This window comes from Puma concolor, chromosome B2 (genome assembly GCF_028749965.1).
Source record: "Puma concolor isolate L17-30 chromosome B2, mPumCon1.1.hap2, whole genome shotgun sequence".
NCBI lineage: Eukaryota > Metazoa > Chordata > Mammalia > Carnivora > Felidae > Puma > Puma concolor.
Window position 1 is genome coordinate 30078621 of NC_141671.1, and position 27329 is coordinate 30105949.

General features: G+C 50.3%; 3 protein-coding genes across 8 annotated transcripts in view; 2 read left to right on the forward strand and 1 right to left on the reverse strand.

Annotated features, from left to right (window-relative positions):
- Positions 1-11483, forward strand: VARS2 (valyl-tRNA synthetase 2, mitochondrial). 4 transcript variants are annotated; one of them, XM_025916960.2, is made up of 30 exons: positions 22-159; positions 598-824; positions 964-1045; positions 1162-1262; positions 1567-1688; positions 1808-1874; positions 1977-2074; positions 2789-2870; positions 3045-3164; positions 3445-3556; positions 4176-4264; positions 4780-4870; positions 5104-5231; positions 5372-5475; positions 6203-6284; positions 6601-6677; positions 6758-6833; positions 7123-7228; positions 7428-7498; positions 7619-7744; positions 7966-8070; positions 8212-8280; positions 8406-8484; positions 8606-8733; positions 8853-9005; positions 9380-9586; positions 10291-10402; positions 10561-10736; positions 10908-11036; positions 11131-11483. In XM_025916960.2, the coding sequence occupies exons 2-30, from the start codon at positions 624-626 to the stop codon at positions 11224-11226; spliced, it is 3189 nt and encodes a 1062-aa protein (XP_025772745.1). In that variant the 5' UTR covers positions 22-159; positions 598-623; the 3' UTR covers positions 11227-11483. The 4 variants fall into 4 exon arrangements, with proteins under 4 accessions (XP_086562613.1, XP_025772745.1, XP_086562612.1 ...); XM_086706486.1 differs by lacking the exons at positions 964-1045; positions 1162-1262; XM_086706487.1 differs by lacking the exons at positions 598-824; positions 964-1045; positions 1162-1262 and having other exon boundaries at positions 1-159.
- On the reverse strand, positions 9955-15981 carry SFTA2 (surfactant associated 2). Of its 2 annotated transcripts, XM_086706494.1 has the most exons (4): positions 15714-15981; positions 15386-15474; positions 14312-14409; positions 9955-10430 (listed from the first exon to the last, which is right to left on the reverse strand). In XM_086706494.1, the coding sequence occupies exons 1-4, from the start codon at positions 15772-15774 to the stop codon at positions 10382-10384; spliced, it is 297 nt and encodes a 98-aa protein (XP_086562620.1). In that variant the 5' UTR covers positions 15775-15981; the 3' UTR covers positions 9955-10381. The 2 variants fall into 2 exon arrangements, with proteins under 2 accessions (XP_086562620.1, XP_025773150.1); XM_025917365.2 differs by lacking the exons at positions 9955-10430; positions 14312-14409 and adding an exon at positions 15045-15236 and having other exon boundaries at positions 15714-15916.
- MUCL3 (mucin like 3) overlaps positions 13393-27329 on the forward strand; it is a 21913-nt gene continuing 7976 nt past the window's right edge. The window contains exons 1-2 of one of the 2 annotated variants that reach the window (XR_015251131.1): positions 13393-14652; positions 17500-17617. Coding sequence is in view for 1 of the 2 variants with exons in the window: in XM_086706495.1 (XP_086562621.1) it covers positions 24552-24633 (82 nt within the window). In the remaining variant the exon portion in view is untranslated. Of the gene's footprint in view, positions 14653-17499; positions 17618-20475; positions 24634-27329 lie in introns of those variants that run through there. The other variant, XM_086706495.1, reaches the window with a different exon arrangement.

A 27329-nucleotide genomic window follows, 5' to 3' on the forward strand; every position in this document is an offset into this window, starting at 1 on the left:
ATGGGCCCGAGTAGGCTACAGCGCATGCGCCGGGCGTGGCCCCGCCTCCCTGCACCGCACGGCTCGCGGGTCGCATTCCGGGGTCGGATTCGCTGGTTTCCCTCAGCCTTCCATGCTGCGGCGGCTGCGGGGCACCCTGGGATAGCGGCGGCTCGCCGGGTGAGCGCGCGCTAGAGCGGCTTGGTCGGGGTGGGTGGCTCAGCGCTGTAGAGATCCACGCGCTGCGACGGGCAGGAAAGCCGGGCAGAGCAGGGCCGGGGGCAGTGGGGGCGTTGTTTGGGCAGGCCGAGATGGCAATGATGAGACTCTCCGCTGGCTCTCGGGCACCCTGATGTGGACAATCTCCCAGAATCCTTGAGTCCTTTCCCCGCCCCGTGCGGTCATTCACCGTCGCGGATACACAGGTTGAAGGCAACAAACTCCGACACCATGCACTCTAGTCCTAACGGGGAAAGCGTCGTGTGGGGGGGGGGGGGGGGGGCTGGAGATAGAAAGCAGGCCAGTGCTAGTAGAAGGCAGGGAATAAGGAAGACGGTGTGACACCCCACGCCCACCCACCCACGTATCCTCCTAATGTGCTCTGTCTGTCTGGAACAGATCTTGGCCCTTTCCAAGCGCTCCTGATGCCTCATATGCCTCTGGCTTCTTTTCGATCACCACTCTGGGGGCTGAGGCCGTCACAGGTCTTCCCCAGGTCGTATCCCCTCTCTACCCAGTCAAAGCCCCATGGATCCTCCCTCTCCCGGAGAAACCATGAAGCCAAGAAGAAGCGCCAGCGAGAAAAGCAGGCGGCGCTGGAGGCTGGGGTAGCCCGGAAGAGCAAGGTTAGGGGTCAGATAGCTTGTTCTTGGTTTTTTGAGAAAACTTCGGAGGGGGCTGGAGGAGAGACTGGTTGGATTCCAGATGCCTGGGGTATACTGGAAATTGTTTCCCCGCATCCCCACTTTTGGTCATTCTCTCCAGTCACCTGCAGAATCCAGTAAGTCCTGGACTCCTAAGGAGGTGGTGGTGTATGAAATTCCCACAGAACGCGGTGAAAAGAAAGGTAACTAGGGAACTTGAAGGTCTTTTCTCCCACATTTTTGTTGCCCATTTGGTCTGCTGAAATGCAGCCTGGGAACAAAGTTCAGGAGTTAGTGGAGCTCTCCTCTGCTGCTGCAGATGTCTCCCGGGTCCTGCCTCCTGCATACAGCCCTCGATATGTTGAGGCTGCCTGGTACTCTTGGTGGGTGCGAGAGGGCTTCTTCAAACCAGAATATCAGGTTAGTACCTGGAAGAGAGGGGTACTAAATGGTCCCCAGCACAGAATGGCCATTGAGCTTGGGCACAGCTGAGTGTTAGAGTCTGGAGCTTACAGCTAGCCATATTGCAGAACCTGTTTAAAAAAACAGAGAACGTGTCTTCTGCTCCTGGTGTCCAAAGCGTTTTCTTGGCAGGTTTTCCCCTTTCCTATAATTTGCTGGACTATTTTTCCTGCAGTTCTTCCTGCCTCAGAGGCACCAGAGGGTGCTGTTCCCCCAGGTAACATCCAGTCGTCTTTTGCCCTTTGACTTTTCTGTTTTCTAGACCAGGCTGCCCCAGGCCACAGGGGAGACGTTTTCCATGTGTATCCCACCTCCCAATGTCACTGGCTCCCTACATATTGGACATGCACTGACAGTGGCCATACAGGATGCCCTGGTGCGCTGGTGAGAGGGGAATGGGGCTGCTTATGGTCTTGGAGGGAAAGGAGGAAGTGTGCTAGTGTGCAGGGAGTGAGAGTAAATATGGAGGCTCGGGGGTTCCCGTGAGGGTATTTGTTTTGCAGGCACCGGATGTGTGGGGATGAGGTGCTGTGGGTCCCAGGCTCAGATCATGCGGGAATTGCTACACAAGTATGAATTTTGCCACTTTTCCCTTTTCTTGGGTGAAGGAGAGTTGTTCTCCTTTTAAAATGACCTGATTCTCTGTTCATTTGCCTCCTTTTCTTACCGTAGGCTGTGGTGGAGAAGCAACTTTGGAAGGAGCAAGGAGTGAGGAGACATGAGCTGAGCCGGGAAGACTTCCTTAGGGAGGTGTGGAAGTGGAAGGAGGAGTGAGTACGGTGGGTGGAGTTTGCCCCCCCACCTCCCTGCACATGGAGGGTTTGGGTCCTTGCTTCTGAGTCACTCTCCCTAACCTGATGGGCTCTTTGCATCCAGCCCTAAATTCCCTCAGAGAGGGAAGCCCTGGATTCCTTTAGCATTCAGTGGGGTCTCTAAGCGTTGTGAGTGTGTGTGTATTACATACTTGAAAATGCATGAATTTGTGTGTGTGGGTATATATGTATATTGTTTCTGCACTTACCCCATTTTTTCTAGCCTAGATTTCCTCGTCTCTTTTACTTACCTATCCCTACCTTCCATCTACTTGAAATTACCCTCATTCTTATAGGTGTCTGTTATCACAAACCATTTTCTCTGTAAAGCTTCTTTGGGTTTTTCCCAAATTGGCTGCCCCCTCCTCTGTTACTGCAGAACTTTATTTCCCTCCCTCCCTCCCTTCTTTCCTTCCTATTCTGTACCCAACATGGGTCTTGAACTCATGACCTTGAGATCAAGGGTCACATGCTTTACCAGCTGAGCCAGTCAGGCACCCCGGAACTTTATACTTCTTTTAATGCCATAGAAGACCCATACTGAGTTTGTGTGCGTGTCTCCATTAGCTTCTAGAGACTAAATCAATGCCATACATTGCTGGGAGTGTCACTGGGCCGGTACATAGTTGGTGCTCAGGACAAGTTTGCTGACAAAAATCTCTCTGGGCACAGGAAAGGTGGAGAGATCTGTGAGCAGCTCCAAGCTCTGGGGGCCTCCCTGGACTGGGACCGAGAGTGTTTCACTATGGATGCTGTGAGTGCTCCATGCCTTGATCCCTGTGGGTGTTGAGGAGGTGTCTAGAGATATGTGCAGGCAGGTGGGATGTTGTGTGTGTTGGGGGTAGCAGGGTGGGAATGCCTGGGTCTCTGAGTGGGGTGATGGGCTGAAAATGGGCTGTTAGATATGGACACTGAGATCATCCCCTAGGGCTCCTCAGTGGCCGTGACTGAAGCTTTTGTGCGACTCTATGAGGCAGGGTTGTTGTATCGGAACCAGCAGCTTGTCAACTGGTCCTGTGCTTTAAGATCAGCCATCTCGGATATCGAGGTGAGGCAGAGGAGGAGAAGCAGGTCTGTGAGAGCTCCTAGGGATGATGGAAATGCCTGTGTCAAGGGGGTGTTGTGAGAATTAAATGAGAATTCATGGAAGGTGTTCAGCACAATACCCAGTGCGGTGTAAGTGCTCGGTGAATATTTTTGAACTATGACTGAATTAGGGGAGGGGGAGGTGGCTCCTGAATCCTCTGAATGTCTTTAGTTGGGCCGCAGGGCAGGCTGGTGAGTGGAGGAGAGGCTGCTCTCCAGCCCTGCTGCTGTGACTCTTCCAGGTGGAGAGCCGGCCCCTGCCTGGCCGCACGGAACTTCGTCTGCCTGGCTGCCCCATCCCTGTGTCTTTTGGCCTCCTTGTTTCTGTGGCCTTCCCTGTGGATGGAGAGCCTGGTAAGGGTAGTCCTCAGAGAGGTTGTCTGCTTATCATAACTGCTTTCTTGAGCACATGTGGGGTTGGTGGGAGGGAGCCCACCAGCCTGTTTCCTACATGGCCTGGTGGGAGGTGCATAGGGAATCTTGGTAGTGTTGGTGTTCTTGTAGGCATTTATTCTGGGTCTTCTGGGCCATGTAAGAAAAGTGCACATGGGCACTGCCCTTTGGAAGCTTGACCTAATTCTACAGGAGGCTGTTACCCCTTCTCTTTCTCAGAGAAAGAGAAGAAAGATTAGCTGGAATAGACAGAGGAAGTTTCTCAACGAGTGATTAGGGCACTGAGAATCCCCAGTGTTCTCTAGCACCAAGTAAGGATTCTAGTTGCTTTTGTTAATGCTCTACCTGTTTGTTCCATGCAAGTTATGGAGAAATTCCTTAACACCAGATAGCCTCCTGGGCTTCTGGTCATGAGCTTACATGGAAACCCCAGGCTCCTAATTTCCTCTAGTTATACCTGGGGGTCTGTTCAATCATGACTGCTTCCTGTCCCCTCCCTTTTCTGGTTCTCCTGGCTTTAGTTACAGGAGTGAGGAACCAGGGCAATGACCAGCATTAAGTGCTTGAATTTTGTCTTCAGACACAGAGATTGTAATAGGAACCACAAGGCCAGAGACATTGCCTGGAGACGTGGCTGTGGCTGTTCATCCTGATGACTCCCGATACACAGTAATACACATTGTGCTTTCTGCCAGCTGACTTTCCTACACATAGCTTTCTCTTCCCTTCCTGTTTGATGGTAACTCCTTTCCTTTGATTTCCTTTTCCTAAGACTTGTCTCGTTTCCACTTTCCAGTGTCTCTGACTCTGTGCCTTTCTTTTCTTGATGTCCTACTTAGTCTCTAGCTTAGCAGTTGACAAATTATTGCCTGTGGGCCAAACCCATCCTACTGCCTGTTTTTGTATATCCGCACTTGCATGTTTTATGTATTACCTGCAACTGAGTATTATTACCTAACTGCGCTGCATTGGCAAAGCAGAGTAAATGTGCAGAGACCAAATTTGCCTTGTAGCCTGCAAAGCCTACAATAAACTCTGGCCCCATGAGAAAAAGTTTAGTGACCATTGCTCTAGCTCTTTACCTTCTGGTTTTCACCCTCTTATTCCCAGAGTTTTTTACATTCAGCCCAGACCTTTGCACCCCACACGTGTGCCTGGCCTTGATCTTGCTTTCTTCCTTTCAGCATCTGCATGGGCGACAGCTTCGTCACCCCTTGACTGGGCAGCTTCTCCCCCTCGTCACAGACTCTGCTGTTCAGCCACACATGGGCACAGGTGGGTGGAGGCCACGGGAGGGAGAGCAGACTGGGGATTCTGGAGGAGTGGGGAAGCATCAGGAAGAGGAAGAAAGGAAGGGAGGGAAAGCCTTTTCTGGGGTAGTCTCAGTGGGGAGTGGGACAAAAAGGAGGCATGGACAGAGAAGAGAAAAGAGAGATGGGGGTGTGGGCGACAACGAAATCTCTGGAAAAGGTCAGGGGTCAGTGTTCATGGTGGTTCTGTACCCCCAGGGGCGGTGAAGGTGACTCCAGCACATAGTCTTGCTGATGCTGAGCTGGGAGCCCGACATGGCTTGAGCCCTCTGAGTGTCATTGCAGAGGATGGGACCATGACTTCCCTCTGTGGGGATTGGCTACAGGTGGTACTGGCCTCAGTGTTACCCCATCCTTTGGGAGCACCCTCTGCCTTTCCTCAATCCTCCCTCTCACACTTTCCTCAATCCTTCCTCTCACACACACTTAGTGGCCTTTAACCTTTACTGTTACCATTTTTCCCCAGGGTCTTCACCGATTTGTGGCCCGGGAAAAGATTATGTCTGCACTGAGGGAGCGGGGCCTGTTCCGGGGCCTTCAGAACCACCCTATGGTGCTTCCTATTTGCAGGTAACCCCATTTTAACCCTTTTACTTAGGACTTTTCTGGGAAGGGAGTGGATGAAGCTAATAGTGCAATAGGATGGACTCCATACCGCTTGCAAGGGAACAGAAGCTCTGTGTCAGTTTTGTTTTTTTTTTAATTTTTGTGGTTTATTTATTTTTTTGAGAGAGAGAGAGATAGGGAAAGTGTGAGTGAGGAGGGGCAGAGAGAGAGGGAGACACAGAATCTGAAGCAGGCTCCAGGCTCTAAGCTGTCAGCACAGAGCCTGATGTGAGGCTCGAACTTAACATGATGATATCATGACCTGAGCCGAAGTTGGTTGCTTAACCGACTGAGCCACCCAGGTGCCCCTGTGTCAGTTTTTTTTTTTTTTTTTTAATTTTTTTTATGTTTGTTTATTTTTGACAGAGAGAGAGAGAGAGAGAGAGAGAGAGAGAGAGAGAATGAGTGGGGGAGGGGCAGGGGGAGACAGAGAGACACAGAATCTGAAACAGGCTCTGAGCTGTTAGCACAGAGCCTGACACAGGGCTCTAACTCACTGACCGTGAGATCATGACCTGAGCCCAAGTCAGATGCTCAATCGACTGAGCCACCCAGGTGCCCCTCCCCTGTGTCAGTTTTATTTGCTGCTATATTCTCAGGTCTGAGGGCCTGGCATGTAGTATGTACTATGTCCCAGTGGGGAAAGGCACAGGGCCTGAGGAGCAGCAGACTCACCCTGCCTCTTTCTCAGCCGTTCTGGGGACGTGGTAGAATACCTACTGAAGAGCCAGTGGTTTGTCCGCTGCCGGGAGATGGGGGATCGAGCTGCCCAGGTAAGGCTGCAGGGTGAGGAAGGAATGGGAATTCCCTGAAAATTGGAATGAAAAAACAGAAGCTGGGGCCCTCCTGCCCCACAGACCTCTGGCCCTGGCATTTGAGAGGAGAGCTGTGGGGATGGAGGTAGGGAGGCCCAGAACGGGCTGGCGCACATTCCAGTCAAACCCCAAATCTTCTCAGGAGCCTCTGGAGGTCTTTTATGAGTAATAGCACCACCTCAGAGGACGCTTGTCTCATCTCAGGAGGGGTGCTGGTGTAGGAAGCATTATCTAAGCTTTTTTAGAAGCATTATCTAAGGGCCTTTTTCTCCAGGCTGTGGAGTCAGGAGCTCTGGAGCTCAGTCCCTCCTTCCACCAGAAAAACTGGCAGCACTGGTTTTCCCACATTGGGTAAGGGTAAGGGGCTCTATGGAGGTGGGGTGGGGCGATGCCCTGGTTATGCTGAGAAATCACTGGCGTCCTCTTGGCAGAGACTGGTGTATCTCCCGGCAGCTGTGGTGGGGCCATCAGATTCCCGCCTACCTGGTTGTAGAGGAGCAAACGAAGGTTGGTAGGAGGAAGGGGACGGGGAGGGCTGGGCACGGCGGAAAGAGAAATAGCCATAGCGCAAGCATCAGAGACTTTGAGCACCCGTCCCAACCCCCTGCCTTTCTAGAGCTTCATGGTCTTAGTCATGTAACCCACTGCAGGATCAGAGCGCCTGAGTGGGCACTTCTTCATCTCACTGCCGGAGGGGGTCGGCCATCCCTAGACCACATGGGTGAACACGAAAGTCGGTGATGTTTCACACTGGCAGAACTTCCTTGTTCTCCCCCACCCCTTACTTTTTCTGTAGGGTGACAGGGAGGACTGTTGGGTGGTTGGGAGGACAGAGGCCGAGGCCAGAAAAATAGCTTCAGAGCTGACAGGGAGACCAGCGGCAGAGCTGATCCTGCAGAGGGGTGAGTGTCTGTGTTGTGGAGGGCAGGGGAGAGCGTCTGGGCCTTTGAGGGGGCAGATACTGAGGTGGAGGAGGTGGGGTTAGGAAAGTTGGGAATGGGGCAGAGTGCCATGGTCTCTGTGGGTGGGGTTGGGCTGGAAAGGTACACAGTTGTGGGCTGGAGGTTCCAGTTGTCCCCCATTCCCTGTTCTGTTTCCCAGACCCTGATGTCCTGGACACATGGTTCTCTTCAGCTCTTTTCCCCTTTGCTGCCCTGGGCTGGCCCCAAGAGGTGAGGGGAGGAGAGTGAAGGTGGGGATGATGAAGTAGACACTTGGCCTTCCAGAGAGCCTCAAGGAGAGCTGCAAGAACAGAGCTTGGGCCTCTCACTGCTTAATCTTTTTCCTCCTAGACCCCAGACCTCACTCGTTTCTACCCCCTGTCACTTTTGGAAACTGGTAGTGACCTTCTGTTCTTCTGGGTGGGCCGCATGGTCATGTTGGGGACCCAGCTCACAGGGCAGCTCCCCTTCAGCAAGGTAACAGCACTTCAGTGCTGAGCCCCTCTTGTGGACTCCCCAATCTTCCCTAAATCTTGTTCTCTGTTCTAGTCCCTAATGAAGTATTTTCTGTGGTCCCAATTCCTTTTTCCTGATTCTCTTCCTACCCTAACCCCTGTTGCATGGAGGCCAGAGATTCCCTGGGCACTTCCGGGGAAAGGCTCCCCTAGCCCCTCTGCTGACTCCCTCCATGTTCCCAGGTGCTTCTTCATTCCATGGTTCGGGACAGGCAGGGCCGGAAAATGAGCAAGTCCCTAGGGAATGTGTTGGACCCACGAGACATCATCAGTGGGGTGGAGCTGCAGGTCAGGATGAAATTTGGCAAGGGATGGGTTTGTGGGAGAGAAGAACGGAGCCTGTGGAGAGGACCCGGCTGGGAGGGAGAGTGGGTGGGGCCCTTGTAGCAGCAGGGTCTTTGACCAAGGCCGGTGAATTACCCATCTCAGGTGCTGCAGGAAAAGCTGAGGGATGGGAACTTGGACTCTACAGAGCTGGCGATCGCGGCTGCAGCACAGGTGAGTCACCAACGTCCACTTCATCTCGGCCTCTAGCTCGAGGCCTCTGGTTTTCTTCACAGCCCAGGTTTCTGATCCTGCAGCTGCGTAGGCATCTGCCACTCCTCTTCTCCCTCTGGTTGTAGAGAAAGGACTTCCCTCATGGGATCCCTGAGTGTGGGACAGATGCCCTAAGATTCACCTTGTGCTCCCATGGGGCCTTAGGTAAGCCTGGGCAAGGGAGGGGTCCGGGCTGTAGGCACCCTTGTAGAGGGTGGGGCAGGGTCAAGGATTCCCTGTGCTGCTGCCACCCACTTGTACACTCCCCCTCTTCCTATTCCTCTAGGGGGCGACTTGCACCTGTCTGTCTCCGAAGTTCTGAATTCCCGGCATTTCTGCAACAAAATCTGGAATGCCCTGCGCTTTATCCTCAATGCCTTAGGGGAGAAATTTGTGCCCCAGCCTGCAGAAGAGGTAAGAGAGAGGCTTGGGATGCAGAATCATCAGGTCTCTGGGGGCTGAAGATGGCATTTGGAGCAAAAGGACACAGAGGAGTCGAGTCGTCCCATCCTGAAGCCCTTTGCTGCCCGCAGCTTTCCCCTTCATCGCCCATGGATGCCTGGATCCTGAGCCGTCTTGCCCATACTGCCCGGGAGTGTGGGCGAGGCTTCCTTGCCCAAGAGCTCTCACTTGTCACCCGTGCCCTGCACCACTTCTGGCTCCATAACCTCTGTGATGTCTACTTGGTGAGTAGACTGGGGTCATGGCGTGGCATTCCACTCCTGTTACCTGCTTCCTGTTCGCCTTGAGATCCAATTCCCTGGCAAAGGGCTCTGCCTCTTTTTGATAGGCCGAGAACTCAGTGCTTTTCTTCTGAAACTGTGCAAACCACACTGACAATTTTATACACCTCCCCACAGTCCTGAGAATCCCTGCGCTAGATTTCTACATCTCAGTTGCTCCAGAGTGTGTTCTGGGACAGCCGACGGGGTCCAAGATGCCCTGTGCTCCTGCCCATGTTCACCCACAGCATTCTTCACTGTCAGGGCAGTGAGTGTATAGAGAAAGGACACAGATAATGGCCTGGGCCTGTTCCCTGACCCTCTGGCTCCCTCCCCAGGAGGCTGTGAAGCCGGTGCTGTTGCACTCGCCCCGTCCCCAAGGCCCCCCTCAGGTCCTGTTCTTCTGTGCTGACATCGGTCTCCGCCTCCTTGCCCCACTGATGCCCTTCCTGGCTGAAGAGCTCTGGCAGAGGCTGCCCCCCAGGCCTGGAGGCTCCTCTGCCCCTAGCATCTCTGTTGCCCCCTACCCCACTGCCTGCAGCTTGGTGAGTACGCATCCCTGATGTCTGGGTATGGGACCACTGGTGAAGGGCTAGGGAGCAGTCTTCTCAAAGGGTTTGCTGCTGTAGGGTCCTCAACAATCGTGATTTGTACTTTAGTGTAGAGTCTTTAGGAGGATGGGTTGTTCTCACAGGTCTGTGTTGGGGGCAGTATTAGCCCCATAGACAAGAGCAGAACTTTGTCCCTAGACTGACCATGCCTCAGTTCTCCATCTTTAAACCAGGGGTAGTAATAGTTAATAGCATGGTTGTGATGAGAACTAGATGAGAACTAATAGGATGGTCCCCAAATTACTGCAGTTTTAAGCTTTAATAATTTCAGAAGGAAAAATACTACAGACTCACCCAAAAAATAATTTTAAAGTTTAATTATTTAAATTTCTTTATGCTTATTTGGTTTGGTGAGTTTTCAATGATACGGTTTAAATTCCAACTTACTTTTGGTTGTTTGGTATATTTGACCAGAACAATTAACAGACATCAACACAAACATCAACTAAGACGTCCTTAGATGGTACCCCAGGTTTTGCTGGGTTCTGTTCCTTGAGGTGGTGAATTTTGTGTGTAGTGGAGAGGAGAGAGTATGTTGCCCTTAGCAGATCAGGGTGGTCAGGTGGAGAGTAGAGCCAGGAGAGCTGATATCAAGTCTCCCAGGGGCCTGCTTATCAGCTCTGGGTCTTCATCTCCAGGAACACTGGCACCAACCAGAGCTCGAACAGCGCTTCTCCCGGGTCCAAGAGGCCGTGCAGGCACTGAGGGCTCTCCGAGCCACATACCAGCTCACAAAGGCCCGGCCCCGAGGTGAGATGGGTCCTGGGCTCCTGAGTCCCTGCAGAAAGAAGGGGTTGGTGGAGGAGTGGGGAGAGCCTGGAGGGCAGAGCCCAGAGTTAGGAGGTGCAGGATGGGGAGGGAAGCAGGATCTCATGCTTTGACACTGACGGTTTCCCTTTCCTCCTCAGTGCTGTTGCAGAGCTCAGAGCCTGAAGAGCAAGGCCTCTTTGAGGCCTTTCTGGAACCTCTAGGCACCCTGGGCCACTGTGGGGCTGTGGGCTTCTTACCCCCAGGTGTACTGGCTCCCTCTGGCTGGGCCCAGGCTCCACTCAATGATACCATTCAGGTGTACATGGAGCTGCAGGTGCTTAGAGGAGATTGGAGGGGGAAGGGAGGGATTGAAAAGGATGTTGGGAGGAGGGCAAATGGTAGGTTCTGTAAAAGTGAGAAGGGCTCCTGAGAATGGGGTGGAGACAGGTACTGGACAGGCCGCAGATGTTACAAAGAAGGCTGAGCCTTCTCTGTTCTTCCACAGGGGCTTGTGGACCCCCAGACCCATCTATCTCTGCTAGCTGCCCGAAGACACAAGTTGCAAAAGCAGCTTGATGGCCTCATGGCCTGGACCCCATCAGAGGGGGAGACGGAGACTAAAAGGCAGCAGAGGGTGAGGCTGGAGGAAGCCTGATTCCCTGTGGGAATGTGGGCTGGAGGGGATGGGCCTTATACCTGGATCCTCACCTGCTTCTCTTCTCGGCTAGCTTTCTTCCCTCGAGTTGGAATTGTCGAAGCTGGACAAGGCGGCCTCTCACCTCCGGCAGCTGATGGATGCATGTCCTAGCCCCAGAGAGCTCTGAGCTCCAGCTCACCATATGGTGGTTTTCTTCTCTTCCTGATCTGCTTTTGAGGACAGACAGAATCTAGCAGCTGTCAAGCATGATGGAGATTCTGAGACCTTGTGGCTCACTTCCCATATTTCGTAAATAAGGAAACCGATTGGTTTGGTCAGTGTCACTGGGTGTCCTCAAGATGCTCACATTCCTGCCCAGCCTCCCTCTTATTCAGTCCTACCTGGAAGTTTAGGAATGAGATAAACTTGGTCTTTTTATTCCTCTTTCTCCTAGTGGTGACTTTCTTGCCTTTCAATTGTTCCCTGAGGCTTTGGTCTAGGAAAAGAGGGGGGCTGCCTCTTACCCTGGGGCTAAGCCTGGGGCTCTGGGCTGCAGTGGGAGTGTGCATGCTGGCGGTGTCTGCCTTATTGGAAGAAAGAGGAGCGTCCTGCTAAGGCCTGGGTACTGTGACTCGGGTTCCACCTACTTCTTGGAATTACAGTGTCCTGGCTCCTGCAGGCCATTTCTCCTCACCAAATGGAAGGTACCCCGCTCCTTGGCTTTATCCTGGGGTGGGGTGTGCTAAGAGGAGCAGGTACTTCCTCTGGGCCTGAGGGGCTGCAAGGCACGCTGGGGCTTGAATGCTGCCCCTGTTCTGTGTATCTGATACCAGACTGCCAGGGACATCTTGACCAGCCTCCAACAGATGTACATCCCCACTGATGCAGACACCCACTGATCCACCCTAAACACCTTGTGTCATCTCCGTGGAATTCAGGGACCTGCCTCTTACATGCCCAAGTTATATTCTGTCTAGCAGCTCTGAGGCTATTACTTATGGTAGGCCTATCATGGTCTGTAGCTTCCGTGGTGCATTTAATCCTCCTGAGAACCTTAGGAGGTGGGTGTTGGCTCCATTTTGGAAATGAAGAAATGTGCTCGGAGAATAAAAGTAACTTGTCCAAAGTATCAACTGGGATTCAACCCAGTACATAGGTGCAGGTTCATTTTGGCTGCTCTAACCAAGCATCAAATATAATGGTGGGTTAGGCAAGGTGGACATTTCTTTTGCTGAGCAGAGGCAGTTCAGAGTTCTGTAATAAAGGAGGCCCACACCCCATTTAATCTTATTTCCTGCCATTCTGATACACTGTTTCCAACTCTGGGTCTAAGATCTGCTCCACCCTACCCCCACCCCCATCCTACCCAGAGAGAGGAGGGAGAGGAGGGGTTGGGCAGCTTCCTTTCTGTCTTCCCCCAGTTCAAATATTTCTATATGCTGGGAACTATTCTGGACCCTTGGATTCATAAATGACTGAAACAAAGGTCTTTGTTTACTTTAATTCTAGCAAGGAGAGTCAAAAAGAACACATGTAAATAAAGTAAACTATACACTATATCTGAGAGTCATAAATGCTATGGGGAAAAAAGGGTAGAATAAGGCAATGTGGAAAGGGACAGATTGTAGTATTAAATGGGTCAGGGTAGAACTCACTATGAAAGTGAGATTTAAGCAAGGACTTGTAGGAGGTGCAGGAATTAGCCAAGTGGATGCCTGGGAGAAGAGTGTTCCAGGTAGAGGGAAGAGCCAGAGCAAAACTAAGATGGGAGCATATCCTGAGTGCTCAAAGAGCAGCAAGGAGGCCAGTGTTGGGGGGAAGAGTAGGAGATAAAGTCCATTGTGGGGTAGGGAGTCAGGAAAGCTCAAGGCAGATCATCTAGGGCTGTGCTGTCCAAAATGGTTGCCATTTAACGAATTCAAAATTAAGTACAACTAAACATTCCGTTCCACAGTCACACTAGCTACATTTCAAGTGTTTGATAGCCACATGTGGCTAGTGGCTACCATATTGGTCAGGGTAGGTTCTAAAACATTTCCATCATGGAAAGTTTATTGGAAAGCACTGGTCTATGACCTGTAGGCTACTGGAAGGACTTTGTTTTCTTCCCTCAAATAAAAGTGCCTCGGGGCGCCTGGGTGGCGCAGTCGGTTAAGCGTCCGACTTCAGCCAGGTCACGATCTCGCGGTCTGTGAGTTCGAGCCCCGCGTCAGGCTCTGGGCTGATGGCTCAGAGCCTGGAGCCTGTTTCCGAGATTCTGTGTCTCCCTCTCTCTCTGCCCCTCCCCCGTTCATGCTCTGTCTCTGTCCCAAAAATAAATAAACGTTGGAAAAAAAAATTAAAAAAAAAAAAAAAGTGCCTCTCCTTTCAGAGATGTCATCAGGAAGTTGTATACTGCCTTTCTCCTTGTAGCTGTTGCCATTCCTAGCTGACAGGCTGGGAAATACGATGAGCTGTGTGCTAAGCTAAATGTAAGTGAGCCATGTGCTCAGCTAGAATTTACGTGATTACCCAAAAGGAGAAGAACGGCAATTAGGTGTGTTCAATCCCAAAGCATTCTTTTCCCTGTACTGCTCTGTCAAGTCTTGGAAGAGAGTTTTTTTCAGGAAAGAATCTGGAAATCACAGCCTGGTGATCCCAGGCCCTGAGATGTAGGAATCAGGTTGAGAGGCAGTTAGCTGTTTGCTCCTTGGAAATTCAGACATCCAGTTCCCCAACTTGGGTAGGGCCTACACACCTGACCCATGAGTGTCACCTGCACCTAGTGCAGGCAAAGAACAAGTCATGGAACACTGGGGCCCTTTTTAGCTCCCAGCTACCTCTCTTCCAGGTTGCTGATCCCAGGATAGTTGTAAAGGAAAATAGAGGAATTTTGTTTTGGAAGTTTTTTGTTTCATTTCCCACTTGCAATTCCCCCCTCATCTTCAGGGATGCTCTATTTGGAGCCGTTGCCTTCTCCTCCCTCCAAGGAAGTCAGCCTCTAATTTCCCATGGTGGTGATACTGGGTAGGTGGGGAGTATGGTAGGTAGGGGAGAGGACTGTGGAGAACAGGAAACAGTCACATCAGTACCCCCAAATGGTCAAGTTTGAGCTGCATGATTGCATTTTGAGAAAGCTGGTAAGAAGTCAAGATCATCTTGGGTGAGGAGACAGAGGAGTGCCTGCCTCAAGAAAAATCAGAAGGAAGACCTTGGACCCTTGAGGGGACTAGGACTTCTATGTCAGGACCATGGTTGAATTTTAACAATCCCTACTACTCAGGCTCACTTACCTGCCCATGTACCCTACGTAGCTTCTCCATGTAATGCTCACAACAGTCCAAGCATCAGGTACTATCATTCCCACTTTGCAGGTGAAGAAATGGAGGCTCTGAGAGATAAGAAATTTACCCAGGACTCAAGCGTGGGCCTGTGGGACTGTATGTCCTCACAGCCAGCACAAGCTTTGCTAGCACCCACCCTCCCCACCACTCACACCTGGCTGGCCGGATATCCTCTCACAGGTGGAACCTCTCATCTATCGCTGGAGCTGCCTCCCAAGCAAAGAAGGATGAAATGAAAATCTTGCTTAAGTCAAGGCATTTGTCTGGTGTCCACTGCTAATGGACCTAAAGTGAGTAATTTACCCTCTGTAAGCCTCAGTGTTCATCTGTAAAATTGGACAGTGACACTTATTCTACATTCAAGATCACTGCACGCATTGAAATGGGAAAGCATCAAGTCTGGAACAAAGTAGGAATTCAGTACATTTCTTGCCTTTATTCCTAGATATTCTGAAGATCTCAGCTTGAAGTGTGTGTTCACGCACATGCATGTATAAGTGTGGTGCGTGGGTCCTCAAACAGTTAACTTCCCAGATTCTTTCTAGGCCTTTCACACTGGTGTTGAGGGAGAGGGTGTCCATCCCGGAACCCCTCTGCTTAATAAGGGGGAGAGTCAGAGAGTTTGGTGTCCAATTCTATTTTCCTGCCAGCTCTCTGTTCACAAACCCACAAAGGCAAGTCATTGAATTCATCATATTTACTGCCACTCGGCAGGGTTTAGGGCATCTTTCCTGTACCTTGGTGGTCAAATGCCTGGGCCAAGGGAGGACACAGGTTTCGACTGTTCTCAGACTTTGCAGATGGCACGGTGTGGGGATCCTGCATGATGAAGGGTGACATTGGTCCCAGGTGGGAGGTGGAGGAGGAAGCAGAGCTGGGGAAGAGAAAGGGTTAGAGGGAAGGGTGTAAGATGGTTCTCACTCACCCTTTGGAGATGGCCAGACCCCAGCAGAGAGGCCCACACTGACTCAGAAACACACTCCAAGTTCACACAGCCTCACATTTCCCCTCCCAAAGAACTACCTTTTCAAGCAATTCCAGGAAGCTGGAATCATAGGAGAAATTTGCTAGAAGGGAGTCCTTCAGCTTCAGCTGCAAAATCATTCTTGGCCCTAGGGATCAAAAAATACAGCTTAGTGTCCAATTATTAGGGCTATATTCCTTCAGAGATGCGGGCACCCCTGCCTCCCCCACCCCAAGTTGCTCTTCCCTGACAATGCCCTTCAGGACCCACTCGATGCAGGGGTTCAGCCCCAGACCTCTGGAAGCTCAGGACTGGATGCCTCTCTTACTCCCCTCTTTGGCCTCTTCCTGCTATGAGCACCCAGGCATCAAGCCCTCCAGCCCTCACCTGTTCCCTGTGAGCTGCTCAGGAGTGTCAGGAAGAGGAAGAAGGGCAGCCTGGCCCCCATTGTGGCCACCTCACTTCTTGCTTCTCTGATGGACAGAAGAGATGTCTGAAGCCCCAGCTAGCTTCTCCTTACCAGGCCTGCCTTTCTATACTCCACTCAATCCTTAGCATAAGTGTTTGGGTGGGAAATGGGAGAGGGAAGCTGGGTAACTGGATTTTCCAGTTCTCCCAGTATGGCTTTGAGGACCCAGAAGAGGGCCATTCACTGGGCTGTTGGGGAAAATAGAAGGTGGTCCCCTTTCCTCAATCCTGTGCCCCACCCCTTCCCTATGTCTGGAGGCTTTGATGGGGATGGTGCCCAGTTCTACAGAGAGGGAAGTTAAGGAGGTGTCCCTCCTGCAGGTGTCTGGGCCCCACCTAAGCCTGGGCCTCTACTTGTTCTTTAGGGATTAATTATTAACAGCAATTAATTTCCATCATTCATGCCACCAAAGGGCTCAGGAATGTGGGCCCAAAAGGGAGGGGGAGATTACACCAAGTTTCTTCCCAAACCCAGGTATCCTACTCCCCCAGGCACACTGGCTTTCTGTGAGAAATCTGGGTAAAGGGGGAACTTTCATCCTTGAATGTTTTGTATTAGTTGTTCTAAAACATCCTATATACTCAGGTGGAGACATGAGTTTCATCACTCTCCCACCCCCTGCCTTATGCACTCATCCTTACACACAGGCACTCCAAAAGGCAAAAACAAGGACAGATGTATAGAGAATGTTTGGAGCCCATCTAGTTTACCACCTTTCATTACAAATTAGCAGACCAACGCCCAGAGAGGGCATATGACTCATTAAGGCCACACAGCAAGCCAACAGCAGAGAGATTAGAAACCATCCCTCATTATGCCAGACACAGGGACAAGCTCAACAGATTGACACACTAGTCACATAAGCCCCCTGGAACACACAAAAGCACATGCCCTTTGTCTTCCTATTTGCTTTCCTATGTATTATCTCCCTTCTCCCTTAGAAACCAGTGGGCCCAAGCACAGAGGGATGGAAGCAGTGAGAGCAATGGGCCGAGTCAGGGAGAGAAGCTAAAAGCAAAAGCAAAAGACATTCAGGTTTGGACATCCAAGGGCTCTCAGGCTTCTGTGGGAGAACAGGAAGATAAGAATGGAAAGAATAAGTGGACAGAAGGATGAGCAGGCACAGGAGGTATGAGAAAGGGTAGAAAGCAGGAGCATAGAGAGATGCTTTGGGCATCTGAGTCTTCTTAAGAGGAGAGCAGAGGCACCCTTATGTCTTTCCCAGCTGGTGCCCCCAACTCTTTCTACATAGTCATGCTAGGAACATTAGAACCACTATTTCCTTTAATGCTTGTAATGACTCATTGAAGTAGGTAGTAGATCACCCCATTTTAGGGATGAAGAAACTAAGACTTAGGTCACATGACTTGCTTGAGATTGCACAGGTTGGGAGTAGTGGATTCAGAACAGTCTGGCTTCAGAGCTAGGTTCTGAACCTCTGCATTGCACTGTTCTTGAACATGATGCATGTCTTCCTTGGTGCTCCTTTTCTCCCTTGGCCCTTCTCTGCCAAAAGAATGGAAAACTTTGTGGGCTCCAGTCAGCTAGGTGAGAGATGGCTCAGGTGTTTACCCTGCCCTGAGGTCTCCCAAGGGTCAGATGCAAGCCCCAGGCCTTGCCATTCTACACCTTCATCCAGCTCCCAAATTCTCTTTCCCCAGGGACCTGTGTATCTATCCTCACCCCCAATGGTTGTGCTTCTAGGAGGAAGAGGACCTTGGGATTGGACACCTGGGCCTCCTTCCTTTGCGAAAGGTCTGAGCTAGAGATGGACTTGGGACTGAAAGATTGGTCCCAAGTCTGGGAAGAGCCTGAGAGCCAGGTAGGGGAATCCTCAGCCTCTCACTCACTCTCCCCCACCCCCCAATGTTTCCTGGGATCAGGTTGGGAGAGGACAATCCCTTGGGGACAGCTTGGTGACCTCTCCCTGGAGATGGAGATCCTGGGGTTGGTGGAAATACTAACATACCTGGCTCTCCTGAGACTTATAATCAGCGTCAGAGCCTTTATTTATTTTTTTGATTTTAATTGTATTTTTTAATTTGAGAGGAGGGGAGAGGGACAGTGGGAGAGAGAGAGACAGAGAGAGAGAGAGAGAGAGAGAGAGAGAGAGAGAGAGAGAGAATCTGAAGCAGGCTCCACACTTAAGCAGAGAGGTCGATCCCACGATCCTGGAACCATGACCTGAGCCAAAATCAAGAGTCGGATGCTCAACTCACTGAGCACCTCAGGTGATGCAAGCCTCAGAGCCTTTAAAGAGCAGGGGAAATAGATCTGGAAAGGCACACACCATCAGGCACCATGGACGCACCTGGGTGCTATTCCTGGGCCTGCAGGAACACCAACCTCTGAAAAGGGTTGTTGGAATAAAGAGGTGGCCTTTGGAGTTGGCCAACTCTTCTAATCCCATCACTTCATTTTTCTTCTTCCAACAATAGCTCAGCTGACCTCATCAGGAAACAGCATCTGGAGGCATACTGACAACCTCTGAGAGTCCCTCAGGTTCTGGAGATACCTCTGTCAGTCTCCCCACCGTCTCTGCCAGTCTCCTATTTCTGAGGATATCTCTCTGTTGGTCTCCCCACTGTCTCTGCTGGTATCCCTACCATCTCTGCCAATCTCCCTACCATCTCTGAGAAGATCTCTGTCAGTCTCCCCACCATGTCTACCAGTCTCACCACTGTCTCTGGGTAGAACTCTGCCGATCTCTGCACGTTCTTTGCAAGTTTCTCAACAGTTTCTTCACCTTCTGGGAGTTTTCCAAATAGTTCTCAGATTTCAGCTACAACCATTTCTGGGAGCACTACAGTAACATTCTCGGTGTTGCTAGGTGATATTTCTATTTCTCAATCTATCTCTAGAGGGCTTTTTAGCTTGGCCTGTGGCTCTGGGCGGGGGCTTCCTGTACTCAGCCACGTGTAAGTCAACAGTTCCCCAAAATCTCATTGGAGCAGTGCCCTGGGCTTGGTGGCTATACAAAGCACCCCCTCCAACCCCACCCCTGCTTTTCAATTCATAAACTTTTTTTCTCTTGTAGTTAGTGTCTTTTGTATCCTACCTAAGACTTTTTTTTTGCCTACTTTAAAGTCATAAACATATTCTCTTATGCATGCTTCTGGAAGCTTTCTTATTTGGGCTTTGAAATTTAAGCCTATGATTTGTCTTCGATTAATTTCTGTGTATGGAGTAAGGTAGAGGTCGGTTCATTTTCTCCCTGTATGGATAACCAGTTGCCTCAGAGCCATTTATTTCAAAGACCCTCCCTCTCTGCCCACCATTGAGTTGTGTGAGTATCTTTATCAAAAGGCCGGTGAGCATATACATGTGGGTCTATTTCTGGACTCTATTCTGTTCCTCTTTTTTTTTTTTAAGTTTATTTCTTTCTTTTGAGAGAGAGGAAGAGTGTGGGAGTTTACATGTGCACATGAGTGGGGGAGGGGCGCAGAGAGAGAGAGAGAGAGAGAGAGAGAGAGAGAGAGAGAATCCCAAGAAGGCTCTTTGCCGTCAGTGCAGAGCCTGATGTGGGGTTCAAACCCACAAACTGTGAGATCATGACCTGAGCTGAAACCAAGAGTTGGACACTTAACCAACTGAGCCACCCAGGCGCCCCTATTCTGTTCTTCTGTGTCTATTTTTAGGTCAGTGCCACAGTACTTAATGACCTCAGCTTTGTAGCAAGTTTCAAGATCTGGTAGTTTAAGTCTTCTACTTTTGTTTTGTTTTGAGATTTCTCAGCCATTCTCAGTCTTCATTTTCATAGAATTAGCTCATCTATTTATACCAACAACTCGCTAGGATTTTTATTTTATTTTATTTTTAATGTTTATTTATTTTTGAGAGAGAGAGAGAGACAGAGCGTGAGCAGGGGAAGGGCAGAGAGAGAGAGGGAGAAACAGAATCTGAAGCAGGCTCTAGGCTCTGAGCTGTCAGCACAGAGCGAAATGCAGGACTCAAACTCAGGAACAACGAGATCATGACCTGAGCAAATTTTAGACGCTGAACAAACTGAGCCACCCAGGTGCCCCTGTAAGTCGCTAGGATTTTGATTGAGGGAACACTGAATGTAATTTCTGCTTCTGCTCTCACTTCTGATCTCTTCTGGCCATTTTTTCTCTCTTCCCTTCTAGGATCTGCATCCCTCACGACAGCCCCTGGAACGGCTCCCATTGGGTCTGGCCTTCCACATAGCTAGCACTGCTGTCTCAGGAGGCTCCACTCCCATAATGGCTGGAGTGGCCACCACATGCCCCGAGCTCAGAATCCTGACCAGTAAGGCGCTCTTATTTGCATTGGGCCATTTACCAGTAAAGATGATGGTTGGGCCCATTCTCTCTTACTCTTCTGCAGCCAGCTCTGGCTCCTGGAGGGGAGTACAAGCATTCATTAGTGCCTGATTTCAACTGTGTTTTGAGTATGTCTGATGATGTTTCCAGTTCTTAACGGGGTTTCGGTGCTCCCTTGAGCTTCTGGTCACACCAATAGCCAGATGTCTGTTACCTGATTGCTTCCTTGAAAAGTTTTCAACTTCCTTTCTCATGGCTTTGATCTTTCTGGTGTAAGAAACATCCCCTCCAAGGATCCTGTTCCCCTTCCTCCCTCTTTTTCCTTCTCCTCTCCCTTCCATTCCCAGCAGGGATGGCATGGGCAGCTTCCCCCTCCCCCCCCACCCCCGGTCCCCAGTAGCTAAAGGCAGGAAATTAAGGGAGGAAAGGGGAGCAGGCTCAGGCCACTTTCCCAGTGGGAAAGACTGGGGTTCAGAAGAAGGAGAGAGGCCCACCTGGGCATCCTCATAGTAGAGACATTGCAGAGTGAGATATATATGACAACAGAGCTGGAGATATGGAGGAAGGTTCAGAAAGATGGAAAGATGTGGATGTCAGTGATGTGGATGTCAGTACCTGTCAGTGACCAAGTAGGGATGGGGAGTTGGGGCCACCAAAAGAGAGAATGGGGAGTGCTGGAGGCTGACCAGCTCAGGGAGACACTAAATTCAGCTCTATCCAGGCAGTGAAGACTGTGTGGAGTCACATTAGCCTGGGTGTTGAATCCTAGCTCCACCAATATAGCTGTGTGATCTTGTGCAAATTACTTAACCTCTCTGTGTCCAGATTTCTCATTAATAATAACTAATACTTAAATAGCACTTATTATGTGCAAGGGGCTGTACATACATACCTATGTACCTGTGATATATATAATATTATTACCCCTCATTTTATAGATGAGTGCTGGATAAAATGAGAATGATAGGTCAAAAGGCTGTTGGAGAATGAAATGAGCTATACATGTAAAGCCCTTAGCTGCTTGGCATTAATGCTCAATATTCCCCTTATTCATCGTTACTATCATTTCACTTGAAGAGGGATGCTGAGAACCTGAGTTGTCAAGGAGAGGGAGCAGCCCATGGGGAGAGCTGAGGGCTGGGAAGCACATTCCTGGGGCCCTCAGTTGACCCACCCTCTCCATGGTCTCTCAGGCCTGCCAGTTCTGGAAGGAGATGAGTGTGGAGTGTGGTAGTGGTTCTGTGACCCCTTATGACTGCCACCATAGGGACACCAGCCACTACCCTGTCAAATGAAGGGGTGGGGCCGGGATGGTAGAGTATCCCTCTCCCTTCAACCTTCCTTCTTCCTCTCCAAAACAGACTCATTCTCAGACTCAGCCTTCCCATTCAGTTAGCTGGGACCATTTCCTGCGGGTGGATTCCTGGGGCCACCAGCCCATCCAGGTCTCCTTCACCAACAGTATAAGGGGATCAGTCACCAAGTAGGAGGCTGAGGTTCTGGTCTGGGTCCTGCCACCAGCCTGCCATTTGGACCTAACTTCTCTGAAGCAGTTTTCTCAGCTGCAGAAGGAAGTACCAGGGCTAGCTTGTCTCCAGGAGTCTTCTAGCCTTCAGGAAGTCTAGGTCTGGGCAGTTGGAACCTTTGTCCTTCACCCTTTCTTCCCATTCCCACCCTCTTCCTTAGAGAGCCTCATTAGCTAGGGATACTTTGGACATCCCATGTGCAGGATGGGGAAGCTCTCCCTTCACAGCTCCTTCCATATGGAGCCCCTTTGGGCTGGCTCCTGGCCCTCCCAACACCTCCAGTCCTCTCACTTTGAGACAGGCGAGGAGTCTTGCTCTGTGATGCCTCCTTAGACCACTCTGAGTGGATGAAGGACACAATTCTTGCTAAATAAGACACCACCCCCTCCACTTGTCTCCTAGTCATTGTGTATTTGTCAAAGCACATGTGCTTTGCCATTATGCAGGTACCGACCAAGTCTGGTCTCCTGCTTACCAGGTGTGTGACCTTGGGCAAGTCACTTCCCTAATCTGAGACTGTTTATTCTCATCGGTAAAATGAAGCTAACGTTGCTAATCTCATAGGTTATAAGAAGGTAAGGTGTTTAGCATATTCTTTGGCACATAGAAATGCTCAAACATTAGAAATTAGTAGGATTATTTTGTGACTAACCCCTCAGCCTCTAACTCAGACACAACAACCTCTACTCACACTAAGAGATCAACCTGAGCCTCTACTTACCCCCTAGTTTCTCTAACCCAGATGCATGGGTCGTCTGGAGGAAGTTGTGGCTAAAAGAGAAGGGCGTATGTTTATTTATGCAACTAAAGCAGAGATTGTGAATCTCAGCACCACTGAAATGTTGGGCTGGAGAGTTCTTTGTTGCGGGTTGGGGGCTGTCCTGAGCATTGTGTATTATGTTGAATAGTACCTCTGGCCTCTATCCACTAGAGGCTAGTGACACCCCCTCCATGTTGTAACGAGAATATCTCTAGGGACACCTGGGTGGCTCAGTTGACTGAGCATCCGACTCTTGATTTTGGCTCAGGTCATGATCCCAGGGTTGTGGGATCAAGCCCCATGTCAGGCTCCACGCTTAGCATGGAGCCTTCTTGAGATATTCTCTCTCTCTCTCTCTCTCTCTCTCTCTCTCTCTCTTTCACTCGGTCCCTCTCACTTACTCCCACTCTCTCTCTCTAAAATAAAATTAAAAAACAAAAAAAAAAGAATATCTTTGGACTTTCCCAAATGTTTGCTGGGGGAGCAAAACTGTCCCTCTCTGTTGAGAACCACTCTCCTAGAGGCCTAGGTTCCTGGGGGAAAGGGTGGGGCTGGGGACTAATGGAAAAGGGAGTTGTTAGTCACTCTGGGTCCAGATGGAGCTACAGGGGAAGGCCTGCTGCTGCCTTAGTTCCTCCATCTTTCAGGGTGCTCCCTTTCAGGGAGGCAGGCCACCCAGTTCTGAGTAATCAGTCTTTGGCCTGACTCCATGGAGCCTCATTAATTTCCCATTAATTACATTAATGAGAAGTTGGCCTGTTCCCTTCTCACTCATTCCAGCCCTGCCTAGGGCTTAGGGACAAGTCACACCAAGTAATAAGAACAATTCATATGTTCTCCCAAAATGTCTCTTTGGTCCTCCCATGAGCCCCACTGCCCTGAGCCCCTGGCTTCTTGACCTTTAGATCTTGACCCCCTCCACTCCTTCTGCCTGCTCCACTTCCCCCAGAAAGGCAGCAGACGGTCCAGACACCCACTCTGTATAGCCGAGTAGTAAGTGCTTACTGATTGTCTACTGTGTGCCAGACACTACCTCAGGTGACGGGGAAAGCAGCAGTGGTCAAGACAAAGACCTTGCCTGCAGGGTGCTTACTTTCCATGAGAGGAGACACACTGTGAACAAATCAAGTGAGCCATAAAGAGGTGGTGACTTGGACACCTGGATGCATGACTTTCTCCTTGGCCCCAGTAGTCTGTCCCCCACAACTCCAGCCCCAGGTACTGCCACTTGGAAGTCCAGTGAATGAATTTTGACAGTCTTCTGAACTAACGCTTGCTCTAGGCAAGGAATCAGGAGGAGGGAAAGAGGAAGACTCCAGGAGATTCTAGAAGTGAGATGTCTGCATTTCTATATAGGGGTGATAGGGGCTTGGAGGCAAGTGATGGCTGCTGGGCTGATGTGGGAGAGGAGGGAAGGGGTGGGCTGAAGGCAGAGCCCCTGTACACCAAGCATCTCTACCAAAGAACTCAGCCTCCGTTCCCATCTGCGTCCCTGGTGAGGTGTGTGATGTTGGGTCCTGGGCTTCTGTATCAGTCTTGTAGCTTGTCTCTGTCACTGTCCCCACTGTATCCACATCTTGTGTCATCTCTGGACATCTGGAAGCACCTGTCTCTGCAGTAGTGGACCATGTGAGGTCTTTCCGCTTCTTTGCTCTTTCACCTGATACTCATGGATGACTCCACCCATGGCAAAAAGAGTGACCATGTGTGAATAAGGGGTGTGGAAAACAGGGCTGACACGAGAGAAGTGGAAGGGCAAATGTGAAGCTGGAGAACCAGAATGTGAATCTCCTCCCAGAACCTGAGCACCCAATCACCCCCCCCCCCCAATCTGCCTCACCCATCAGAGCCCAGTCCTTTTAGAACCCAGCAATATGCTCCCTATCTCCTCAGAGCCCTGGAGGCTGCCCCCACCCAGTCCCCTCTCCCTCTGCTGGGGCTGGGTCAGGAGTCTGCCATTCTGTATTCCTTTTCCCAGATCCCACCCATTCAGCAGGCGCCCAGGTGCTTGGCTCTGTGACACAGCAGTTGCGGTCTCCTGTTATCAGGGCACCCTTGTGGGGTGGGGCGGTTCCATTTGCTTAAGGTTGAGACCTGGGGGGCCCCAGCCCTCATGACGTCAAACATGGATCCATTTAAGCTGAGAGGACCCCAGCCCATGGTCCCAAGCAGCTGTCCAACTCCAACATGGCCCAGCCAGCCCACTGCATCCGCTCCACCTTTGGCCTCCACTGCTGCCTCATCTTCCTTTTAGCTTCTCAGGAGGCAGGTAAGATGCCTTCAGAGGCAAAGGGGTTACCATAACACAAGGAGACAGAAGACAAAGAGGAATTGTTTCTTAGCATTTGTAGGGTTGAATGACCAATCATAGAGATGAATAGCAGGTGAATGTGTGGTGGGAAGGGATGTGGGTATAGGGTTGTTGCATACAGTTGCCTAGGGTGTTCACTGCTTAAGGTTACTGTCTAAGGAGCAGGTATGAGATGAAATCCAGCCTGTGCTCTGCTTCTCAAGACATAGCCTGCAAAGCTGCACCCACGCACAGAGGGGCTGTTTCCAGTTTACATAAAGACACTGTACAGGCCAGCAGTCTTGGGTAGACAGCAGTGGGGCCTGACATTCGCTGAGCATCTGTTATGTTCAAGGAACTCACATGTGCTCACAGTACTTCATCTCATTTCATCTCCTCAAATCTCCTGAGATGGTTCATATTGCACTTTATAGAGAGGAGAGCATGATGCAGAGGAAGTGAAGGGACTTGTCCAAAGTCATGAAGTTAGAGGGTGGCAAGCAGGGATTCTGCCATTCCACATTGCCTGCTGCCCTCATGGGCCCGAGGTGCATTTCTCTCCCAAGAGCCCTGTTATATGCCAATCTTGGTTCTATTCTGGACTCTGGCCCATTTAGTTAGTCAGGGCTTTCCTACATTTATAAGCTTAGAAGAATGCCATCTGGCCAATACCAGTAGATGACGCGTACCAGGCATTTACTATGTGCTAGGCATTGTTCTAGGCACTTTGTTCACATTTACTTATTTGATCCTCATAGCAACTCGATAAGGTGTGCATGATTTTGTCCCCATTCTACAGTTGGGAAACATTCCAGAGCTTCAGTGAGAAAAAGTATGTGGAAAAGTTTAATGAGCACAACAGAACCTACAAGTTAAAGTGAAATCACCAAATTAGTTCACTTAGTTAAGAAATAGTTCTGTGACTGACCCCAGGGAGTGGAGAGGTGAAACACAGGAGAAGTCTGGAGGGGACCTGGGTGATTCAAAGGAGGGTCTTCACAAGGTAGACACACACAAATAAATTCAGAGAGACGCAATGTGCTGGATAGGGTCATCCATGGCAACGATGTTGATGATTGCAAACCAGGACCCAGAAAGTTGTGAATCTGGATGCTGCAGACAGTATTTAGGGTAGGGCAGGCAGCAGCTTCTTCTTCTAATAGTATTTGACAGAGGGTGATATTGGAGGAAATTTCTCCTTCCTTGAGCTCAGGTCATGTTGGGACCAGTGGGGATGGGAGCGAGGGGAACAAGTGGATGGTGGCTGGCAGGGGCAGGAGCTGAGGAATCTTTGAGCTGCCTCTGCTAGGCCTCAGCAGTGCATTCTGTTTGTGCTCTGACTTGTACCTCTCTCCCTATCTCAATGGTCTGGGGACAGAGGCACCAGAGCCGTCCTCAGCCTCCCAATCCTGGGTCTCTTCTCTCCTCCTTCCTGTCATGCTGCTATCCCACCTGCTGCTCTCTGCCACCTTCTGTTATGCTGCTGCCCAGGAAGAAGGATCTGTAGGTACAAAGCAGAAGGGAATGAAGCATGAGACAACTCCATACACATTAACTTTTGAGGAAGATTTGCTCTAGGGCACAGGCAGATGCAGGGCAGACTTGAGATCTGAATTCCAGAATAGGACACTCTGGGCTCTGTGGGTTTTGTCTGGGGAGATGACTGCTAGAGTTTGCCTGGGTGGAATGGAGGAGAGGGCTGGGGGGAGGGCCGGGGCAGTGGACACTCAGATCCTGTAGAGAAGAGCAAGTGGGTGATAGGTAGGGAGGGTGTGAGACTGGGATAAGGTTGGGGTGGGGTGAGGGTGGAACTGGAATGTGGGGCTGATGGGGCACATGACTATGTCCAGCAGGCAGTGAGGCCAAGGTAGAGAGGGAAAGTGTGATGACTGAGGTGGATGAATACCTTTAGTACACAGTTCTGACCCCTCCCCATCATTTATGCACAGGATTAGTCAATACCCAGATTCAGATAACTGGGTCTTAGAACCCCAGAGTCTGTGGCATGCAGTTGTAGAACCAGAGGTGCAGAAAGTAGATTAAATCATCTCTGAGGGGAGCACAAATGGGGTCTTGGAGCAAGTCTAAAAAGGATGTCTTGTTTTTCCTCTAATAAATGTTATTTGATGTAACTTATCTGACAGAAATATGCTCATTATAGAAAGTGGAAAACTGAAAAAAAAATGAGAAAGAAAAATAAAATATAATAGTCCCCAGTTACCCACGCAGGCAACCATTTGAGTGTATTTCTCTTTAGTCTGTTTTACTCTGAGTTTTAGGCCATGTACTGAGCTTGTGTTCTATAGACATTTAAAGCATTTACCTGTATTATTGCAAATGGAGTAAGCCATTTTCTAGGGGCAGGACACCAAGAAACACCAGATACACTCTTCTGGGTAAAGCTGCTCTGATGGAGACCCTGCATCATGAATCACTTAGCATGATAAGTGAGAATGAAACATGTTGAACAGACCTTTGGAATTACACGTAGTTTTGATGTGGGATTTTTTTCATTCTTTAATCCAGGCTGAGCATCCATCTTCAGTGTCTTGTGCTAAAGCCAGAGTTTCCTCTCCGCCTATGTATCAGTGACCAAAAAAGTTATTTTGGGGCCATTACTGTAGTTGGCGAAATGAATATCTCACGGTAAAAACTTCCTAGGGAACTAAAATTGC

Bases quoted from the DNA above. Each gene is read 5' to 3' on its own strand.
- SFTA2 (XM_086706494.1), bottom strand. From the start codon at position 15,774: ATGGGGGCCAGGCTGCCCTTCTTCCTCTTCCTGACACTCCTGAGCAGC. The intron at 15,475-15,713 runs GTGAGGGCTGGA...TTTGATCCCTAG, and splicing joins GAGCAGCTCACAGGGAACAG to GGCCAAGAATGATTTTGCAG. The intron at 14,410-15,385 runs GTAGTTCTTTGG...CTTATCTCTCAG, and splicing joins TCCTGGAATTGCTTGAAAAG to AGCCTCCATTTCTTCACCTG.
- VARS2 (XM_025916960.2), top strand. From the start codon at position 624: ATGCCTCATATGCCTCTGGCTTCTTTTCGATCACCACTCTGGGGGCTG. The intron at 7,229-7,427 runs GTGAGTGTCTGT...TCTGTTTCCCAG, and splicing joins AGAGCTGATCCTGCAGAGGG to ACCCTGATGTCCTGGACACA. The intron at 8,485-8,605 runs GTAAGCCTGGGC...CTATTCCTCTAG, and splicing joins GTGCTCCCATGGGGCCTTAG to GGGGCGACTTGCACCTGTCT.